Source organism: Pteronotus mesoamericanus, unplaced genomic scaffold (assembly GCF_021234165.1).
Source record: "Pteronotus mesoamericanus isolate MK-2021 breed Mesoamerican mustached bat unplaced genomic scaffold, CSHL_Meso_final contig_20, whole genome shotgun sequence".
NCBI classification, from domain to species: Eukaryota; Metazoa; Chordata; class Mammalia; order Chiroptera; family Mormoopidae; genus Pteronotus; species Pteronotus mesoamericanus.
In genome coordinates, this window is record NW_026555085.1 from 12,436,356 (window position 1) to 12,459,860 (window position 23,505).

The 23,505-nt window shown below is 42.4% G+C and overlaps 1 protein-coding gene across 2 annotated transcripts in view; it reads left to right on the forward strand.

Moving 5' to 3' along the window:
• The window catches only part of BICRAL (BICRA like chromatin remodeling complex associated protein), a 96,640-nt gene extending 79,202 nt beyond the window's left edge, over positions 1-17,438 (forward strand). For both annotated transcript variants that reach the window (XM_054569368.1, XM_054569367.1), the window contains exons 7-13: positions 2,654-2,759; positions 3,565-3,662; positions 7,243-7,304; positions 7,889-8,034; positions 9,298-9,392; positions 11,046-11,148; positions 13,741-17,438. In XM_054569368.1, coding sequence (XP_054425343.1) covers positions 2,654-2,759; positions 3,565-3,662; positions 7,243-7,304; positions 7,889-8,034; positions 9,298-9,392; positions 11,046-11,148; positions 13,741-14,528 — 1,398 coding nt within the window. In that variant the 3' untranslated portion in view covers positions 14,529-17,438. The remainder of the gene's footprint in view (positions 1-2,653; positions 2,760-3,564; positions 3,663-7,242; positions 7,305-7,888; positions 8,035-9,297; positions 9,393-11,045; positions 11,149-13,740) is intronic.
• The last annotated feature ends 6,067 nt before the right edge of the window (positions 17,439-23,505 follow it).

Consider the following 23,505-nt stretch of genomic DNA (forward strand, 5'->3'; position numbering starts at 1 on the left):
CCATGTGAATGTGGGACCCCCATTCTGCCACCTCTCCATGCCTCCATGTCTCTGCCCCTCCTACCCATCTGGATGAATGTGGCGTCTTTAAATCCTTGGTTGTTGGACTTACATACAGTTCTATTTTCTGACAAATCTGAATGATATTTGTTTTATAGCCTAGTGTAATTTTTGCTGTAGTTGTGGATGGAGGCAGAGTGATTATCTACGTGTCCGTTTTGGCCAGAAGTCTGTTTTGTTTTGGTTTTTTTTTTAGAGTATTAGTAAGAGTTTAATTGAGCCAAACTGATGGCACATGCGAGGGAGCAAGACCTCCAATGCTCGTCACTCATTTTTATTTAACAACTATTTACTCTGTGTTCACTCTGGTGCCAGGCCCTGTTCTGATGCTGGGGATACAGCAGTGAACCAGACAGACAAAAGCCCTGCCCTGAAAATCAGTGGACTGGGAGCCGCCAGTGCACTTCTGGAGACAGAGCAAAGCTTACCAAACATGCAGCCCTGGTGAATCAAGGCGATTCCAGTGTAGGGGCCAGATCAAGTTCCCCAATGGATTCCAATTCTACCGCCACCCTGGCCCTACCCGCCCTCTGTTTCCCCCACAGTGTAATGGTTGGATTGATTGTGCTAGTCCCAGGGGAAGGGGTACAGTGAGGAGCACAGACAGCAGTTGGAGAATGACAGCGCACGAACGCCAGCGCTCAATGCCCGCACGTACTGGCAAGGGGACTAGGAGACACTTGCTAGATTGTTTTTGTTTTTTTCCGTTTTATTCTTCTGTATTGTGAAATAGAGCACACGTAGAAAAAAATGCATGAAACACAAGTGCAAATACCCATCCATGTCACTACTCAAGGAATAAAGTATTACCGGCACCGCCAGAAACCACCTGCCTCGGTCTGCCTCCCCAATCTCAACCCTTCTCCGGGCTTTTATGGAGAGCTCTTCCTTGATTTTCTTAATAGTTTTACTATTTAACATATGCATGGATTTTGTTTCATGGGTCTGTTTAATAGTAAGAGTCATTCCAGGTTATGTCTGATAAATAAGGTGGGAGATCATTTCATCAAAACAAAAAAGTGTGTGCTTTGAAGTGGTAAGAATGATAAATCTTCTGTTTCACGTGAACCAGGCATATTGAAAGAAATTCCAAATGTCACGTACTGGCCACATTGCTGTAAGGACTTTAGTCATTTGAACATAATAATTCTGGTTTTTTATTCATCTGTTGATCTAGTTATTTCCAGGTCCCACCTAATGTGTTGCCTTGCCCTGTTGAACTATGTTTTTCTTTTATCTGTTTGTTTTTTTCTTCAAAGTGGCCGTTAGTGTTCATCCCCTGGAAATACTTAGTGTTCACTGTTTGTCCCAGGCCCCTCCACAACACGGGTGTCCTCTGTGTGAAGAGATTCCCTGTGGTGGGAGAGTGTGGAGTTACATTCTAGGGCAAATGCTATGAAAACTGGAAAATTTTCCCCTCAGGGTTTTCTTACCAAGAAGTCATTGCCTGTCTATCTAGACTGGTGTAGGTTTGACCTTCCCTGCTGATGGAAGGATGAACAAGGGGACCATTTCCGCCTTTGTAAAGACCTCTTCCAGTCATTGGTGGGTGAGGTCCCATCCCTCTCCATGTTTATATTAGAAAAATGAACCAAATACATAATTAATTGTTTAGAACAGAATTAACATGAGCTGAGTGGGTCAGGCATTGCCAAGATCCGTATCACACACAAATGGGTGGTTGGTAAGAACATTTCACTTAGATCAAAGTCAAAGTTTAAAGCCCCCATGGAAAAGGTTAGACTAAACTCTAAATCTACTATACAAAATGTAAAATTGAAGGAAAAAACTCTGAAAACCTAAGGTATTATGAATTAGTAATGACAAAGAGGATTAAAAATGAAAAATAATTTAAAAGCCCTTTATCGTCTTACCTTAAATGATTATAGAGATAACAGGTTTTTTAAGAATGAAAAGAAACTTGGTAGTCCTTAAATATCATCCAAGTCATCTTCCTCATTTATAGAAAAGAAGTACACAACAGTTTAAGTATCAGATTAATTTTTCTAATAATATTTGCTTAGGCTAATATTCAGTTGAGTTCACATTTCCCAGTGACATGCCACCCGATGTGGCCATGGTGCAAACTAGAGACAGCTCAGACAGCAGGGCTGCCACGTGCTGCAGAGCATCTACACAGAAGGCACAGTGAGTGTTGACAGTAGAGTCGGGGTTGGTGCTTGGACCCACACCAGGTGCTCAGAGTTGGTACAGACACCGCGCAGAGATGACAGTCAGGGTCATAATCCTTGCAGGTATGATATATAATTACCAGGGAAGGGAACTGAGTTCCTGACCCAGCCTTTGGGTCTGAGCACCACGCACACTGTCCCGTGAGCAAGCGAGCATCTGGTGCAACTCAGCTCCCTACTGAACAGTGTCCAAAAAGGTCAGTGTGCCTGCAGGTCTTACATGGTGCCCTTGCAATTCTTCCAAAGTGATAGGACAATAATGTTTTAAAACATTTGTTTTGTCTTGTCATCTAACCTGAAGGTGATGTCAGGTAGGCATTAATGGGTTTGGTTGGCATTTTAATCTATTCAAACTTTTAGTCATGACATTAATTTTTCCACCTTGGTAATATTTTTCACAGACTCAGAAAAAATGTTTGAATCAGACATCGCCCATTTCTGCTTCCAAGACCCCCGATGGCCTGAGGCCAGCGCAGGTTCCTGGCCTCTTGAGCACTGCACTGCCAGGTCAGACGCCTCCCCAGCTTGTCCCTGTCCCCCCAACACCCAAGGACACTCTTCTCGCGTCTGTCATTCTGCCTGCCATCTTTCTGACTCAGTCTCGCATCTACCCTGATCATTTTTTTCTGTATCCTTTCCACGTTGCATCTGTAGCATTATTTTATATACTGCTAAGCAAGCAAAAAGCACTTCTAACTGTTATGACACATTAAATTATATTAAAAAAACTGTGCTGCTAGAAACAAAATTAGTATTATATGGCACAGGTGACTTTGTAATTGAAGGTACTGGTTCAGTTTTCATGCCCTCATGTTGCTTTATATATGTGTGTTTAGAATCCCCCTGAAACTAAAAATGCTGTGGGCTTTGTCTTCCCTTTTTTTTTAAAGCTTTGAGCACCTTCATTGCTCCATAAGTACTAGAAAGACAAAACCATGGACACTCCGAGTCAGTCCCCTATTTGGGCCTCCCTTTTCTTAAGTTGCGAGTATTTTTGGTGTTGGTAATATGGACAGATTTCTGACTTGAGGCCTGTTCCTCAGAACTTATGTAATTTGAAACTGCAGCATTGACAGCTTTTATTTATTTATTTCTACTTACTACCTAAATAGGCTTTAGTAACCCTTACCTCTGCCTCTAGAGCTTTTATAGATAAATGTACTTTCTGCTCTCCTTCCTCACATCAAGCATCCATGATAAAGAAATCCCTTTTGTAATGTTCCATAATCTGTAAACATTGGAGTCTCTGGTTATACAACGGGCCTGATTTACTGTTTCTGTTGAACATTGTCTTATGTGTTAATTCTAATAGGGCAGGATTCTGGAAGTAAAGTTATACCAGCGTCCTTAGGAACCACACAACCACAGCAGGAAAAAGTTGGATCATCTCCTGGCCAGCCCACTGTGCAGGTAAAACACAGCTTACGTGGCTGCTTCTTACAGTTTAGTGTAATTGAAAGAAAATGTAGTTGTCATCTTCTGCTTCATTGTTGCTGCCCAGCATTGTCTACGCAGTCAGCCCAGTACCTGTGTGTCCACAAAAGTGTGTTCACTGAAGACCTTCCCAGTGGTCCAGGTCTTGTTGTTAATGTCCGTAGGATGAATGTGTCTATTCTGTTTCTCACAAGTTTACAATTCTATCATTTTTTCATGAGTTAATAATATATTAGCAGTTGAGTGCCAACGCATAGTAGGCACTCAAAACATATAGTTTACTGTGTGATATCACTTATTATCATATCAAAAGTAGATCTGTTCCACATACTGAGAAATTTTGTTTTTCTGCAGTAACAACCAGGAATGTATGAAGTAGTCCTTATGGTCTTTTAACTCAACCACTGACCTAAAAATGAAGGGGAATCCTGACTTGTGTGGCAGAGTGGGTTGGGCATCATCCTGCAAACTGAAAGGTTGCTAGTTTGATTCCCGGTCAGGGCACATGCCTCAGTTGTGGGCCAGGTCCCCAGTTGGGGATATACAAGAGGCAACCAATCAATGTTTCTCTCATACATCAGTGTTTTTCTCCCTTTCTTCCTCTCTCTCTAAAAAAAATATTAAATAAATAAAATCTTTTAAAAAATGAAAAGGAAGGGGAAAAATGTTTGGTTTTCAAGCTTACTAAGGCAGCAATTCTCACTGGTGTGTCACAAGAATTTTTAAAACATAGTACCTAACTGTTTAGTCAGGGGCACTGATCTCTTTTCCCTTAGATTGTCAAATAAAAATATGAGAACAGCTAACACAACAATAGCCATTCAGCTATTGAATGACTCAAAATTATACCTATTTTTTAATATCTATTTTATTGATTATTCTATTACAGTTGTCCCTTTTTTTTCCCCTTTAATCTCCGCCACCCTACACCACCCCATCCTCCAAAATTCCCCCCCTCAGTTCATGTCCATGAGTCATACATATAAGTTCTTTGGCTTCTCCATTTCCTACACTACTCTTAACCTCCCCCTGCCTATTTTGTACCTACTATTTATGCTGCTTATTCCCTGTACCTTTTCCCCCATTCTTCTCCCCCTCCCCCATTTTACTGTTCATAGTTTTTGATCTTCTTTTTCTTAGATAAGTTCCTTTAACATTTCATACAATAAGGGCTTGATGATGATGAACTCCTTTAACTTTACCTTATCTGGGAAGCACATTATCTGCCCTTCCATTCCAAATGATAGCTTTGCTGGAGAGAGTAATCTTGGAAGTAGGTCCTTGCTTTTCATGACTTTGAATATTTCTTACCAGCCCCTTCTTGCCTTCAAGGTTTCTTTTGATAAATCAACTGATAGTCTTATGGGAACTCCTTTGTAGATAACTGTCTCCTTTTCTCTTGCTCCTTTTAAGATTCTCCTTATCTTTAATCTTGGGTAAGTAACTTAATTATGATGTGCCTTGGTGTGTGCTTCCTTGGGTCCACCTTCTTTGGGACTCTCTGAGCTTCCTGGATCTCCTGAAAGTCTATTTCCTTGGCCAGATTGGGGAAGTTCTCCTTCATTCTTTTTTCAAATAAATTTTCAATTTCTTGCTCTTCTTCTTCTCATTCTGGCTCCCCTATGGTTCGGATGTTGGATCGTTTAAAGTTGTCCCAGGGGTTCCTAAGCCTCTCCTCATTTTTGTGAATTCTTGTTTCTTCATTCTGTTCTGGTTGAATGTTTATGTCTTCCTTCTGCTCCCAATCATTGATTTGAGCCTCAGTTTCCTTTCCTTTACTCTTGGTTGTAGGTATAGTTTTCTTTATTTCACTTTGCATAGCCTTCACCTTTTCCTCCATTTTGTGACCATACTCAACCAATTCAGTGAGCATCTTGATTACCAGTGTTTTGAACTCTGTATCTGATAGGTTGGCTATCTGTTCATCGCTCAGTTCCATTTTTGGAGTTTTGATCTCTTCTTTCATTTGGACCATATTCTTTGTCTCAGTGCACCTGTTACATTGGAATGGGTGGAGCCTTAGGTATTCACCAGGGTAGGGCAACCCAGGTCGCTGCATGTGATGCTGTCTGTGGGGGAGGGTCCGAGAGGGAACAATGCCTCTTGCTTGGCTCTTAGCCAGCTTTCAGTCACTTCCCCCGCTACCCACAAGCAAATTGAGCCCTTCTAGTGCTGATTCCCTGGTGGGTGGACTTGTGCACGCTCTAGGACCCCATGGGTCTCTCCAACGAACTCCCCTGTGAGGCTGGGAATTTCTCCTGCCGCCACAACAACACCCACTGGTTTTTACCTTTAGAGGTTTTTAGGCTTTCTTTTCCCACACTGGAACCCTGGATTGTATGGTCTGTCTTACTCCCCAGCTGTTCCTCCTTTTTTATCTGCATGGAAATGTGGGACCACCCGGACCGCCAGCCACTGCCTTGCCACCCATCCTCTCCGCTGGGGCTGCCCGTCTCCGCCCCTCCTACCTTCCTGGATGAATGTTTCTTCTTTAACTCCTTGGTTGTCAGACTTCTATACAGTTTGATTTTCTGGCAGTTCTGGTTATTTTTTGTTTTTAAATTTGTTGTCCTTCTTTTGGTTGTTTGAGGAGGCAAAAATATATCTACCTACATGTCCACCTTGGCCAGAAGTCCCCAAAATTATACCTATTTTTTTTTTTCAGATCAGCAAAAAATTTATTTTTTGGTGTGCTGTAGAATTTGCTAATTAGTTTATTTGTATGTACCATGAGATGAAAAACATTGAAAATCTTTGTGCTAAGGCCTTAGTTACTTCTCCATCAAACTTAGCAATTAGTAGTTTAATGAAACTTGCTATAATCTGTGCCTGCCTGGACCACTCACTGCAGGTACTGGTTCAGTTCTCAGGTTCTCATGTGGGCGTACTTGTTTCCTTAATGTGATAGAGAAATGCCTACTAGATTACACACCTGATTGTATGAAACGGGAGCTCAAAAATGTTTGTTCCCTTATTTACCTCAGAAAATGAATTAGGTAATATCTACTGAATTTTCAGATGTTCATGGCATTGGTATCCACAAATATACTTCTTCAAAAGTATAATGATGCATTTGTAGAGGGAGTTGGGGTCAGGCTTTAAGGTCCAATCTGAGTCCTTCCACAGAACTGATAGCACATATTTCTGTAATCTTGACACAGTGCAACTTCACTACATGAGTCTGTAGGCTTGCTTGTTTAATTTTTTAGCAGGTCAAATTCTACATTCATAGAGTATGCTCTTGATGGGGATTTGAAAGTATTCAAAAGATGTGTCTGTATTCTGCTTATTTTCTTCTTTTGTCTTTTTTAAAGACTTTATTCACTTTTAGAGAGAAGGGAGGGGAGAGGAACACTGATGTGCAAAAGAAATGATAGAATCAGGGATCAGCTGCCTCTTGCACGCCCACAACCCAGGCATGAGCCCTGACTGGGAATTGAACCAGCAGCATTTTGGTTTACAGGTTGGCGCTCAACCCACTGAGCCACACCAGTCGGAACTATTCTGCTTATTTTTTCACCAAAACGGAATACTAAGAGGTATGTTTTGTGTTTAGGTGGATGGTCATTCAGGAGGACAGAAGAGGCCTGCTGCAAAACAACTAACTAAGGGAGCTTTGTGAGTGACCTTGGAAATGACCCGTTTTGAACATTTCTCTAGGTTCCTAACCTTTAATACATATACAACAGAAGTCAGGTTATATGATATATGTAATATTTTAAAAAATATACTTTGACAGTCTTTTCCTATAGCTTGTCTCCATCAGGACCTATAATATCTCAAATGTAGTTTGAGCTACTGTTTACTCTTTTGTTCTAAAGGAGAAGAGTTTTTTGCCTTTCTAGCATACCACATCCTCTTTGGTTGGCCAGAAACATGGTTTGATAAGCTCCTATGTTCAGAACAGAAATGTTAGCATAAGCTTAGTTGGCCTTAGATGCTCAGGCATTGCCAAGGTGTGTGAGCCCCCACAAGGTTGGTGGGAACACTGGGCTTTTGACGCCAGGGCCACAGTGTGAGTCCATTGTGGAGATGGTTAGAACGAACCCTAAACCCACCCTAGTATACAAGGTATAAAACTGAAGAAAAACACAACTGCTATCCTGTAAAGAAGAACAATCGTGTGTGTCTTTCTCTCTTTGCGTACAGAGGATGCAGTTTCTTAACACGCCTCTCACTGACATGCAGTCCCTCTTTTACAGCGTCCTCCAGCAGCTGCAGAGGGACCAAGCCCATGCTGTGACGCCTGATAAAAGTCAGTTCCAGTCACTAAGTGACGCGGTGCAGAGGCTGCTCTCCTACCACGTGTGCCAGGGCTCCATGCCCACTGAGGAGGACTTGACGAAAGGTAATCAGACTGTAACCCCAGAGGCCTTCTGACGCCAGGCCCCCTCTGAGGGTGCCCCACAGGAGAGTGAGAGCTCAGAGCCCCCACCTGGTAGCCAGGTTATCATTTTTAACCACAGACCTAACTTGTTCTCTGTTTACTCCGTTTCCCGGTCCACATTTAGGATTGTGACTTATTCTTCTCCATATTCTGTGGTGGGTACCCCAACGTCAGAGTCTTTAATGGGCAAATTTGGGGGGCAATGAATTGAAAGCATTGTTTGGAACGGTGGCTGCAAGTGGGATGGCTCTGAAGCAGGCGCTCGCAATGACTTAGGCATAGTCCTTGTGTTTAGACAGAATGCATGCCCTTAGCTCTTAATACCAGTTTTATGAGTTAGATCGATCCTTCAGCCCCCAGAAGCACTCCTTGAGGTCCCAAAGTCAGTCCAAGACATTGCTGTATGTCAAGAAACTGGCCAAAAAAAGGTTAAGGATAAGGACTCCTTATCCCAATGTAGAACTCAGCCCATTCTCATGCGTGGCCCTTCCGCCTCTCCCAGCTGCGTGGCTTAGTGCTGCCCTCCTTCCCGCCCCCACTCCCGGGCCTTGCCTCTGCCAGACCCCTCCACTGCTTTGGCCCTTCCCGGAGCTGCCGCCAGCCTTCCTCCCCTGGCCGGGGTCTCCGATCTGAGTGTCATGATCTCAGTGCACTCTGAGCTTCCCCGGGAGGTCCAGGGAATAAGGTGCAGACCCAGAATTGAACAGAGATATGAAGAATCTGAGAAAAGTGAGGTAGAAAATGTGAGACCTTTGGAGACCAGCAGACAAAGGCAGAGCCACAGCACCGTGACCTGCAAGATATCTTGAACTACTGTGTGTCATTAGATAAAACTGGTCTGCCCAGCCCAGACAGTAGGACTTCATTGTTTCAACTGTTTTAGTTTTTCAGCCTGTTGGAAAAGACTGGAGGCTTGACATTTGTTGCTTGTCTTTGTAATATGGTTTACTTTTATAGGTGATGTTAAAAATATTACATTTTTGGCTTCTTGATAAAAGTTATTATAAGCTAATATTGAAATGAGTTTCCATGATCACATAGCAGTGGACAGGGAGGGAAAGCAGTGCAGAAGCATGATGTTTAATCCCAGAAAAGCTAATCTGAGAAAATTGCCACAGATAAGACATGTATGAACAATGGAATAATGCATTTCAGTCCTAAGAAATGAAAGACTGAGTGGGTGATTTGCACTCTCTTACTATTTCTCTCTCTCTCTCTTTCAAGTTGACAATGAATTTGAAACAGTTGCCACTCAGCTCCTAAAAAGGACCCAAGCTATGCTTAACAAATACAGATGCCTGCTCCTGGAAGACGCCATGGTAAAATTCTGCTCCCAAGCATATTTGTTTATTAAACTCTACAGGTCACAGCTACCAAATCAGAGAGAAAAACTCCAGGGAACTACATTTTCCTGGCATAGTTTAAAAGGCACAGATACTTAAGTTTGTGGAAAACCTTACACTTGACTGTTACTACTGCTAACAGCAGCTAACAAATACTGCACTGTACATGGTCCCTCACCATCAGTGCTATTGTGGTTGTTCCTGTATAAATAAGGAACCTAGGGCTTTGGTTAAGTAATTCGCCCAAGATCGTATAGCCAGTAAGTTTGTAGGGCAATTAGCCCAGCAGGATGCAGACCAGGACCATCTGACTGACCCGTGGTCCACACTCACATGCTGTGGTACCGCCCCGAACCAGCCCACAGGTGTGGGAGAGGACTGGGCACAGCCAGTGACTATTGTTCAGGGTAACATCTGAAAAGACTAGCTGATGGCAGTGTTAGTATTAATTTTTGTCTTGTCTTTAATTAATTGTTAACGTGCCTTAAAATTCACACTTAACTTTCAAATGTACAATTTGATGGTTCTTAGAATCACGTGATTGTATAAACATCACCACTGTCTAATTCTAGAACATTTTCTTCACTTCATATAGGAACTAAAATTGATTTTAAAGCACTAATTAATTAGAGAAAGGAGTAAGATATCTCAGGAAATGATGGAGAGACCAAACGTATTCTGAGATTTTAGAAACAGTTCTAAAATCCGATGGGCTTTAACCTATAAATTGGTCTCTTACAAGTGGTTTTCATTTTGACGTCAACTTTGGAGATGTACTGTGAGGGATTAGTGGTACTACATTATACACATATGCATTAGAGTGTAAATATGTATTATGTGTGTTTGTGCTTACTAAAATATATATATTTACCAGTATATTTTTACTTAAAATTATGCCTCCAAAGTCGGAAATAGTTGTTCTTGCATTGACAACCATTTCTGAAATAAAACTCTGAGACATCAACAAGACTATCATTTTTGAGGAAAGGACCACTTATTTGGTCAAACTGTATCTGCTATGAGTTTCCATATGAAATAAGACCCAGAGATATAATTTAAGATTTGATTCTGTACAGCAAAAAATAATTTTAAGGAAAGCCCTAATAAAAAACACATGTTAAAACATAGCAGAGTATAAAGTAAAAAGGTCATTCTAAAGAAAAGAGTTCTAACATATTATCAGCAGAAGGGGAAATAAGGAACGTACCAGAACAGTGTGTATTGTTGCTACCATTCATGTGCAAAAAATACAAAAAAAAAATAAGAACATACCTGTGTGAATGTGCATAATACATCTGTGGAAGAGTACATCAGACTCTTAGGTGTGGGGGTGCCTCCAGGGAGTTGGGGAGACGAGGTGCACAGGTGAGGCAAAGAAGAAAGGCTTACTTTTCACATCCCCTTTAGTACTTTTTTGAATTTTGTACCAATGTGTAAATTACTTTTTCCCAAAAACCACAATTTTTAAGAATGCATCCTATGTAGCAAGGAAAAATGTGACTAAATAAGACATGACTGAACTTAGACATTGAAGCCTCATTTCTGATTACTTTAGTTGTTCCAAAGATGCAAGGAGATGTTTGCATTTGTTAAAAGGCACCTGAAATGACTGGACTCTCTTATTTTCAGCGGATTAATCCCTCCGCTGAGATGGTGATGATCGATAGAATGTTCAACCAGGAGGAAAGAGCGTCTCTGTCCCGAGACAAGCGCCTGGCACTTGTGGACCCTGGTAAGACACGCGAGGGTGAAGGCAGAGGAGAGCTCCCGCCGTGGCGCAGAGCTGTGGGCCTTCGGGGAGTCTCTCTGACCCACCTTTGGTATGAAACCTGAAGGTAGAACATGAATTCTGGGGAGAAAAACCCCAGAGTTGAGAGCAGAATATGAATACTCTGAAAAGGTCTGTATTCTACAAAATCCAACCTACAATTTTACATTCAGTTTAGCGATTATTTTTCCCCATTATAAACTTACATTGCTCAATCATTCTCTAATTTTTGAGAACTAAATTAAGTCAGAAGCCTTCCCAGAAGCAGTTAAACCTCAGCAAATTATTGAGTTATCTTACTGTATACATGGCATCGTTAGAGGAAAAAAATCAGTAAAACATGGTCCCTGTCCACAAGCTATGAAAGTGCAATGTAATTGAAGTACTTTTCTTTCACCCCATCAATTTCCTGGTGAGTGTATACATGTTAGATTTGACCCACATTCTGCCTTTTAAAAATGAATTCTCTGTACTTTTTTCTAGCCTCTAAAATTGTTTAAATCAAATAACATTATAACAATTAATGCAATATAGATTTTACCCATGCCTTCACCATCCTATAAAAGAAGTGTTTTTATTTGCCAAATTTTCTTCCAGTTCTGGTTTCCATTTGCATATATCATTTATATGTAGTTATAATCATGTGTCATATGCTAGATGTAATTTTACTCTATTTTTTTCTTCCATTTAACCATCTGAAGTTTTTATCATGTTGCTAAAGTCTTCAAAATAATATTTAATAAATTTTAGTGCATTATTTTGATACTTAGGTAACCCATTCCCCTATATTGGACTATTACAGTAAGGTCTCACTTAATGTCATCTCTAGTTTCTTGGAAACTGATTTTATGCAAAAGAACTCTAAGGCAACCAATTTTATCATAGGCTAATTGATATTAAAAATGTTATTTTCTATGGCATATCTTTGATCACAGAAACATCAGCTTCTAAGTAAAGGTCCAAAAACACTTCTAATGTTAAACATTGAAATAAATGTGAACTATGCCTGCATTCAAGAAAGATTAATAACAACAAGGTAATTCTCTTCCAGTCCTGGACAGGACACTCTTTCATGGGAGGATGCATCGCACACCCACACCCACTCTGACGGGGACACTGTAGACACCCAGCCCCACTCACCTCACGCCTTCGGGGTGGGGGAGGAAACCCAGGTCCTCAGAGAACACCCACGCAGACATGGGGAGAACGTGCAAACTCCGCATGGACAGTCACCCTGGCAGGGAATCGGGCTTTTATTTTCATCAATGATATAGAAAACAGCATTGAACAAAACGTTATTTGAGGACTGCTGTATTTTCCTGTGGCTTTACTTCCACTCTACTCATGACTTTTCTGATACTTAAAGATTAAGGGTCTGTCTTGTGTTTGTTGTGGCTCAAGAAATTTCCAAAGAGAATATATAATCCTTGCACTCAGCCTAAAGGGAGAGTCCAAAAGAATTGCTGTGTACCTAGGAGAATCCTCACATGTTTCCAAAACAGAAAAGAATCATGTAGGATAGATTTCTGACTTTTTTCTTAGAGCCTGAAATCTGTTATTTTGTAGTGAATTGGGTTTGCGGATGACACCTCCTACTTTGTGTCACAGCCCCTCGGACACGAGCGTGGCCTGGGCAGGGAGGTGCCTCGTTCTCCTCTGCATTGGGCCAGCATGGCCAGTTGTTTGCTGGATGGAATCAGCTTTTCAGATTTCAAGGCTGTATCTGCTAGGTCTTTTATTTTGGGATTTGGTGAACAAATTCATGGTTGTGGTTTCAAAGATGTCAGCAAAGCCCTATTTCACTCTCATTACTTCCAGAATTAACACTTTCTCTGCTCTTGCATAATGGCAACAGTCCGACTTCCTTCCCCTGTAACGTTCAACCCCGCCTCCCCCAAGTCCTTACTCACATTTCTCTTGCCATTGTCCTTGGCTCTTCAAGCCTGGCTCTGTTCAGTGTTTGCCCACAGCCACGGTTCCTCCGTACCCCACTGTCCTGCAAGCAGATGTCATTTTGGATCCATATCGACCTTAGTTTTGTGCTCCTGGCAAAAGGCAGCTAATTATGCCAGATCCCCTCACATGAGTCTAGAGCGACTAAAGAGCCATCACCCAAAGATACCCCACACCCTCCCAGAGCCCCCTTCTAGAGCTCTGAACCCTAAGGAAATAAATCAGGTTGATACTAGCATTTCGTTCGTTTGCAGACTGTTTCAAAGCAGTCGTTAATTTAAAAAACTATTTAAAAATAACAGTAAGAGATTAAGTCAAGTGGAGTTTTTTGCCCATCCGGTTTTTCCTATTGTCATCAAGCAGCCACCTTTTCAAACAGGTCTAAGCTTCTCATCTAGAGGCTGTGGCCCTACAGCCCTCATTACTTTTATGGGATGCCCCCTCGAGTATTGTGCTTCTGCATCTTCTTAGACGTGAAAGACTATCTCGGTGGGGAGGGCTGGCCTGGGGCGGGACAGCTTTGCACTGAACCCATTGAGGGTCTGTTATATTGCCCTTACTCTCTCCTCCATTCATTAATGTTCTTTTTGTTCCCATCTCCAGAGGGTTTTCAGGCTGATTTCTGTTGTTCCTTCAAACCTGATAAAGCTGCTCAGGAGACACAATTTGGCAGGAGCGACCAGCATGGCAGTAAAACAACCAGCTCTCTCCATCTCACGGCCAAGGCCCAAAGCAGAGACCGAGCCAAAGCAGGCATGACAGACCCAGTGAATCATGACCAGTTTCATCCAGTGCCTAATCACATCGTGGTCTCCGCGGAAGGAAACATTTCTAAAAAAACCGAATGCCTCGGCAGAGCACTGAAATTTGACAAAGTGGGCTTAGTTCAGTACCGGAGTGCGTCTGAAGAGAAAACCAGCCGGAGAGACTCCATGAAGGGCAGCGAGTGCACTCCCGTCCCTGAAGGGCCCCAGAAAACCTCGTCCAGACCAGATCATGGTACTGAGCGCAAACTCTCGAGTGTACTAGCAGATTCTCGCTTGGAGATGACGTGTAACAATTCCTTCCAGGACAAAACTCTGAGGAATTCTCCAAAGAATGAAGTTTTACACACAGACATCATGAAAGGGTCGGGCGAGCCCCAGCCAGATCTCCAGCTCACTAAGAGTTTGGAAACAACATTTAAAAATATCTTGGAACTCAAAAAGGCTGGGCGGCAGACCCAGAGCGGCCCCGCCATTAGTGGCTCTGTTGAGTTGGATTTCCCCAGCTTTTCTCCAATGGCTTCGCAGGAAAACTGCCTGGAAAAGTTCATCCCGGACCACAGTGAAGGCGTTGTAGAAACTGACTCCATTTTAGAAGCAGCTGTAAATAGTATTCTAGAGTGTTAATAGCAGCAGTCGTTCCCTGCCCCTCTGCCCAGACCCCGCCCCGGACGAGTTACAGTCTTTCCTGGCAAAAGCAAATGGAACCGGTCTCCTCTCTCCAGAACTGCTTGATTTTCATCACAGGTTATCCTTTCTAATCTCAATCCTGTTCTTTGTTTAAGAGCAATACTCATCGTGGTTACAGGGAGATCCTTTAGTGAAATTAATCCTTGTTAGAAAGCAGTCTGATAGGCCCTACACATTTCAAGTGTTCTGAAAGCGCTTTTAGTCTTTTTTTGTTTGTTTACCTGTTTTATTTTTCTAAAAATACTGTAACTCAATGAGATCACAGTACACTTGGCCCTGGGTAAAATTCTGACAATCATAAGTCATTTGAAAAGAATAGACTTATTAAAGAAAATCAAATAAGACTGATAGAAGCTACTTTTTAAAGAATTTCCCACTGATCTTAAAAGTTTGACTTTTGGGGGTTTTTTCTTGTTGGAGGGGGAACCACGAGGTTCTCCCCTTCAGCCATCTCTGAGCAGTAGGTTGCTGGTGGCTCTGCCAGGGACCCCTCAGTGCAGGGGGTAGCACACAAGCAGGGCATTTGCTGGGCTTCCTTGTTCATTGTTCAAGTGCTTTCCCGATGCTCCTGCAGCAAAACCTCATGCTTTTTCAGCATATCCGTGTTGGATTTCATCTAGGCAATGCTCTGTTCTTAATAACATGACTTGAGATCATTTCAGCAGGCTAAATAAAGGAAAATGGAAACCAGTTAATGGCACAGTGTACAGGGGAGGCCGGGATAGAGCCATGAGGAATATAATATGTATATATGTAAAAGCATATATATGTTAACTATTGAGAAAAAACAAGCATTTTGCATTTTATGATTGGATATAGTCAACATATGATGTACATTTCTGTTTGTCTCTGGGATTTGTTTCATTTAACCTCTCTTTGCACCCTCTCCCACCACAGATAGCCAAGTGTCAAAGCACTTTCATTTGAAAACGATGTTGTAATTTTTTCAGTTGAAACCTTAAGGGGACTTTGGCCTTGTTTATGCTTCTTGTCGTCTGAGAACAGTAGTCGCCCCTAGGAGCAATCATTACCAAAACACAGACAAACCAAAGGTGCCCGGCCAGCCCACCACGGAAAGGGGAGATCTGAGGTGTGGGATCCCCACTTGAGAGCCAAAGGACATGCCCTGTCATGGTTTGTGTTCGGCCTATGTTCATATTAGTGAACATGACTTACTGCTTTATTTATTTATATTTCTTTTCAGGGAGCTTTCCCCGGTTTCCTTTCTTCTGTACCTGCCCCAGGTCATCCCATTTCTGTTGTTACTTTTATTCTCAATGTCATTGTAACCATCAGTTATGTACTGTCCTTGGGAAAGCTACATAGTGGTATTTGACATGTACTGTCACACATGTTTATGTGAATGTGCCTGAGCTGTTCAGATCCGGAGGTCATTGTGGTTATAGCGTGTACACACGCCCCCTTATGTGTATGCCCTCTCTCATTTATTCTGTTTATCTCTCTGGCTTCAGAGGTGCACCCACTGGTCTCCACTCTGACACGCTGCCAGGATCTGCTTCTAGCTGTCCCCAGAATGGGGATGACTCCCATTGGTCATCATGTTGGACATTTATTTTCCAGATTGCCCTGTGATGGAAAGAAAGGCCTCTGATTACTAGAAAACACAGCAACAGAAGACCTATACTCTCCGTGCCCCTTTGTCCCTCCATATGAAGACACCCTGTGAGACAGCCAGTCTTCATAAAAGCAGAGAACCTTCTCCCTACTCCCACCCCCTGGCCAGTAGAAATTGGAAAATCTGGGCCATCTTAGGGTTACCATTTTTTCCTTATTCGTGCCAATGTCCACGTTGCAGATCTCCCCTTTTTCCTTTATTGTAATGTATTAGAAAGATAAGTTGGTGTTGCTAGTTGGAACATTCTGTTTGGGCAGCCCTCGGGTAACACCCAGCCCTGAACCCCCGATTTCATAGGCTTTTCTTCCCTTAGGGCTCATACTCCCCTAATTCCTAGCAAGACTTAAAGATGGTCCCTCCTAATCAAATTCTTCTCATTGTGGAACTTTATACCTGGAAGCCTTCATGAAGGCTGCTAATGAGTTGCATTAATTACTGAAAATCAGTGGAATTCTTAAGAGACAAGATAAGTTTCGTGTACATTTGTCGCACCTCTTCCCTCGCTTGTCCCATCGCCCCCAACCCTAGCTTTTCTATGTACCACCTTAAAGGGTTTTTAAGCCCTAACACTTGTCTAGCAAATGGAGAGCCTAATTTACCAAAATGAAACTTGTAAATTTCTATGTCCTTGTATGTAAGTTTACTTTTTATGGAGGAAAGACTCTAGATAATGACAAATGAAGATTACGAAATACATTTTACTCCTGTGATTAGGTTATGTGCACATAGGTCATAACCTGCATGTCGAGCCCCCTCCGGCGAAGGGTAAGAGAGCTCAGCCTCGGACGGCCAACTTTCAGTTGTTCAGGTTCATAGTCAAAGTTAAGTTTTAGAACTACTTGTACTCAGTGACAAAAATCATTTTCTTTTTTTTTTTTTTTCTGTTGTTGTTGTGGAAAAGTGTGAATTTGTTATTAAGCATTTGATTTTCTGTGTCCTTAAGTACTGCCTAAAGATAAAGCAAATTTTAAACTGGCAATTACGAAAAAAGAACTATTTTAGCTCTGAAGAATTTAGTAGACTTTGTTAGATTAGGGAGGCCTTACAGACTGACTTGACTTAAAAGAGGACGCGTCACTCACTGTCAGTGTGGTGTGGGCTTTATTTGCTTAAATACCTTCATTTGTATAGTATGTCTCACTTGAAATTGCTTTGTATACATTTTGTAAAAATATTTATAAAATGTTTTGTAAAAAAAAAAGTATAACAAATTGCAGTTTATTTTGTTATGTTGGATAAATACTGTTAAAGAAACCAGTCAGTAACTATATTGTTAATCCATGGTTAGGAAATGTTTAGTTGGAGATTACAAAATGAAACAACCATTGCAATACAGCCAAAGATTTGGGAAAATGTGCAACTGTGATTGTCTTGATTTTGCAAGTAGGAATGGCTGCTTTTCCCAGAAGAATACGGGTAAGTAAGTGTTCAGTGGGAGTTCCATTTCAATTTATTTGCCATTGCCAAAAAGTAGCCTGACCAGTGAGGGGGTAGGGTTTCATTGATCGACCTTTCCAAACAGTTGCAAATTAAACTGGCCGTTGAGAAAGCCCCGCCCTGTAGGTCTCTGACCTCCACCCCACTGCTGTCACATGGGTCCCTCCCTAACTAGGGAAAGGCAAACGGGGTCGTTTGAAAAGTTACATCAGGGAGTTTTATTCTGTAGGAAGTTTTCTTCCATTTAGTCTTATATTATTTTGTTTCTGTGAGGACAAGAAGGCTGAGGGAAAAAAGAAAAAAGGAAGGCTATGGGGTAGTTAAAGAAAACTATTTTACACAAAACTTGTTCCAGAATTAACATGTTTCTCTTTGGAGTCACACCTTTGACAAAACTGTATTGAGAAACGTCTGTAACCTTATCTGTAAAATGAGCACCATGAGGCTCTTCTGAGTTCCTGTCCTCACGAGTATGACTCTACCCAAATTGTTAAGTAAACTACCAGAGGATGAAATGTATTTGTAAAGGTGAGGGTATAGGACTCCTTCAATTTTTCTTTGGGGCCTAGAATTTATACTTACACCCCTTGCTCTACAGTTTCATTGCTCCCCCCCACCCCCCGCCGCCCTTAAAGCAGCAGCAGTCATTAGACACGAGATTCAGCAGCAATATATAGTGAAAGTAGGAAGTTGTCCTCATATGACTAACAGAAATTAGAATAATTGTTGCTGGAATCATTACATCAGTGGATGGATCCCTTACTGTCTTTTGCAGTGCTGCCCCGATGTCATGCTTCTCTTCTTGCTAAGGATGTGTGTTCATCATGACATTCTTGTCCCTTTTCAGGCCCTTTGCAATGCGGGGGGCGGGAGGCATGAATGAAGAGTTACAAGGAAGGTCACCTGGCTGCTTAGTTAGGATTGGTCTCTTTCCCAGGGGCAGGCCCAGGGGGGAGACCAGGCATCTTCTCTGAGGATGGTCAAAGCCCTCAGCCCTGTACGTGGGAGGCCTTGTTTCAGGAGAAGGGCCCTAGTACTCCCTGATGTGGAGAAAGTAGTCAGTGGGGTCTTGGGGGTAAAGAGAAAGAAAAAGAAACAAACACCGCCATCTGGGGATCACTGAACAGCATCACTCGAACGGATCTAGCTTTGCTGTCCTCAGGGGACTAAGCCCAGGCCCAGGCTCTGGCTCTGGCTCTGGCTCTGGCTCTGGTTCTGCTCCAGAGTGAGGACCCCAGGGGACCCAGCTGAATGTGGAGAGCATTAACCACCAACCCTGTGAGCAGTCCACAGGCACTGTACTAGACACTGGGGACATGTGTGTAATTCGGGTATGATGTCTCTTTTCAAGGAGCTCACAATCTTGAGAGAAAACAAGCAAATAACTACATCACATTTGGGAGCTGATGAGTTCCAGAGACAAGAAACTGGAGCCACACTTCTATAGGACTGCCACTTGGTTGAGGGCTACAAACTGTATTTCCATGCTGTGGTTCTTAGTACAGTTTCCTAGGTTTTATTGGAGGGGGAAAAAATACTTTCTGCAGGAATGAAGGTAAATGAATTTTGTAATTATAGTGTTAAATATGTGGAGAAACCTGGTTCAGTATACACAAGTGGTAGAGGCACATTTGTAGCATAAAGCGGATTCTGTTATATGAATAGCCTGTGTCTACGCTGCTACTGGTGAAAGGCGTTTCTGAGAAACCCTAATCTGTATACCTCATAGGCAAGCGCTGTAATCTGGCCTTTGACAACACTTGCAAAGGCAAGAAGATCCTTCTGGAAAAAAAAATCTTTTTCCTTAAAGTCAAGGAAAGCGGTACAAGGGGGTGGGTAGAAAGTGCCTTTGGTAGCAGACTCGAAACCGGTGCCAGTACTTCACCTAACACATAATCAGACATTTTCAGGCAAGTCACTCTCAGCCTCAGCTTCCTCCCCAGTAAAGTAGGAAGACTTGTCCTGACCCTCCATTTCTTAAGAGTGTAAAAATGAGGTGTTGCTGAAGAAATATGGAAGGTAGAGAAAGCTAATGTTCCATTATACCTGAAATAATTCAGAAGAGGTTTATGTTTTTCCGGTTTCGTTTTTGGTTTTACATACAGCACACCATCTCCTTCCTACCCTCGCTTTCCTATGTCTACTCCTGACTCTCAAAAGGCTGCTGCCCTTCACCTGTTCTCTTTCTCCCCCCCACTTTTGCTCCCTCATGCTTGTTTTTCAAGATCAAAAGTTGTTACCCATGTTCTCTTCTCCAACTCCAGGCTAACCTGGCTGCTCTCACACTGTAAGTCCTCACGTAAGGTCATTGATAGGTTCTTGAAACTACGGCGAAACAACCTGTAACAAAACCAATTTTACCACAAGCTAATTGATATAAACGAGAGTTAAGTTCCTACAGCCTCTCATCAATGTTAACGACGACACATTGTTATTCCGGGACCTGCTATGTTTCCCACGTACTGCCCGGTTACCCGTGTCACTCCATGAGGAAGCAACAAAGAAAGCTTTGAACCAAACAACGTAGGCTGCCAGAAGGGTTGTCATCCAAGAAAGGTGTAGGGGCAGATAGGAAACTACAGAGGGAGCCCATCTCGGGTGTGTTGGGTGTAGTGGTCTTGCTTTACTGAGAAGGCACTGCTCAATTATCTCAAGTGAAAAAAGAGTAGGGTTCCAAATAATCCCGAAATGCAGGGAATACTGACATAACTTATTGTGGGCTGTGTCAGCCAAGGGGCCCTGGGCTCAATTCAGAGAACCACAAAATGCTGGCCCTGCAAGGAGTCTTAAACATAGTCAAAGGGCCAAGATGGAGGTATAAGTAGACATGCTTCACTACTACCACGGACAACTACAGCAAAAATTACAACTAGGCTACAAAATAAATTTCACCCAGATTCATCAGAAAATCGAGCTGGATGGAAATCCAACAACCAAGGATTTAAAGAGGCCACATTTATCCAGACAGGTAGGAGAGGTGGAGGCACATTCACATGGGATGGATAAAAATCGGGAGGGACACCTCGGGAGCGAATGATCCCACCCCCAACACCAGACCACCCAATCCAGGGTTCCAGCGCCAGGAAGATAAGTCCCCATAACTCGTGGCTGTAAAAACCAGTGTGGTTTGGAGTGGAGGAAGAAACTGTGGGACTCTCAAGAGACTCCTCTTAAAGGGCCCACAAGGACTTGGGACTCACGCAGACCCACCCGCTCTGGGACTCAGCACCAGGGCCACGGCTGGAAGGGCACAAGTGGCACACGGGGAGAAGAGGGGAAAGTGAAGTGACCGGCAAGGGGGTGAGTGCGGGGAGACAGCTTCCTCCCAGGCAATCTCCAGAGCCCAGGCACCTGCACGGTCCCCTCTCTGGGCCCTCTCCGCCCCCCACAGAGCCACAGAGCGGTGACATGGGCTGCCCTGCCCTGATGACTGCCTAAGGCTCCACCCCTCACAATTGACAGGTGCCTTTTCTACACTAGGCCATGCTGCTAAGGCAGGGAGTTGAAGCAGCTCTACCTAATACACAGAAACAAACAGGGCGGCTGCCAAATTGAGGAGACAAAGAAATATGGGCCAAATGAAAGAACAGAACCGAACTGCAGGAAAAGAACTAAATGAAATGGAGATAAGCAACCTATCAGGTGCAGAGTTCAAAACACTGGTTATCAGGATGCTGAAAGAAATCACTGGGTACTGCAACAGCCTGGAAAAGACCCAGGCAGAAATGAAGGTTGCATTAAATGAAAAAAAGAAAAATCCTCAGGGAATCAACAGTGGAGGGGATGAAGCCGAGATGCAAATCAATGGTTTGGAACATGAGGAAGTAAAAAAGGATTCAACCAGAACAGCAAGAAGAAAAAAAGAATAAAAAAACAAGGACAGTATAAGGAGCCTCTAGAACATCTCCAAATGAACCAACATCCAAAGCATAGAGGTGCCAGAAGGAGAAGAGGAAGAGCAAGAATTTGAAAGCTTATTTGAAAAAATAATGAAAGAAAACTTCCCTAATTTGGTGAAGGAAATAGATATATAAGGCCAGGAAACAGAGTCCCAAACAGGTTGGACCCAAAGAGGACCACACAAAGACACATCATAACTAAAATGCCAAAGGTTAAAGATAAAGAGAGAATCTTAAAAGCAGCAAGAGGAAAGCAGAGTTACCTACAAAGGAATTCCCATAAGACTGTCAACTGATTCTCAAAAGATACTTTACAGACTAGAAGGGACTGGCAAGAACTATTCAAAGTGATGAAAAGCAAGGACCTACCACCTAGCTTACTCTATCCAGCAAAGCTATTATTTAGAATTGAAGGGCAGGTAAAGTGCTTCTGAGACAAGGTAAAACTAAAGGAGTTCATCATCACCAAGCCCATTATTATATGAAATGTTAAAAGGAACTATATAAGAAAAAGATCAAAACTATGAACATTAAAATGGCAACAAATGTACACTATCAACAACTGAATCTAAAAAACAAACTAAACAAACAAGCAGAACAGGAACAGAATCATAGATATGGAGTTCATTTGGGGGGTTATCAGCTGGGAGGGAAAAGGGGGAGAAAGGGGGAAAATGTGCAAGGATTAAGAAGTACAAACTGGTAGGTACAGAACAGACAGGGGGAGGTTAAGAATAGTATAGGAAATGGAGTAGCCAAAGAACTTATATGCACAACCCATGGATATGAACTAAGGGAGGGGAATACTGCAGGGAAGGAGAGAGGGGTAGCAGGCAGAGGATGGCAAAAGGGTAAAAATTGTGACACCTGTAACAGCATAATCAATAAAAAATATTTAAAAAAATATATAGTCAAGTAGTTTCTAAAACAGGCAAATCACAAGAACCTAGAGAGCTTTTCTGTTAAACTAAAAAAACATGCGATAAAGAAAAGGCATACCACAAAATGTAAATCTTGCTCCCATTCCAGGCCCAACTCCCATTTTCCAAAAATAACACCCATCTACACTTTCTTATTTTTAAAAAAATATTTAATTTATTTCTAGAGAGAAGGGAAAGGAGGGAGAAAGAGGAGAGAAATGTCAATGTGTGGTTGCCTCTCACACACTTCCAACTGAGGACCTGGCCCGCATCCTAGGCATGTGCCCTGACTGGGAATCAAACCAGTGACCCTTTCATTCAGAGGCCAGCACTCAATCCACTAAATCCACTAGACCACAATCCACTAAACCAGGGCTCATATATCCTCACAAAACTGTTACATGCAAATACATCTACAGTGAGAAACAACAATAACAACTATGACCACTCTCTTAGACATACTTTGTATCTTGCTTTTTGAAACACAATACAATACAGGTTATTTTCCAAATGTTGCAAATATTATAGTCCAGATTCTTTTGTTGCAAGCAACAGAAACAGATCTGGTTAACTAGCATAAAGGAGTTTCATAGGAAGGATTAAGATTGAAGGGAAGTTTGAAAAAGCACCAGGCAAGAGAAGGAGAGGAACAAGGAAATTCCAGGCGGTCTCCCTCATAGGTGGAGATTCTTAAGTTTTGCCCCAAACCTACATTTCTTCCATCATCATTGCTCAAGATTCAATACCAAAGGGGAAAAGTTTAGGGTCTTATGCCCCTCCCACTGGGCAGGTGTGAGGACTGGAACAGATCTCCCAGAGATACTTTCAGCTCCCCTATGGAGGGCAAGCACGTGGGTTTGGTACTCCAGTTCCACAAGAATGTACGGGATAAGGGAGAGACCAGTCCACAAGAGAATGGGATACTGTTAGGAAATGGGAATGGATGTCAGCATGCCAAAAAACGAAAAAACATCTGCCATTGAGATTTTGAAGACCTACCTCACTGCATATAATTGCATAGT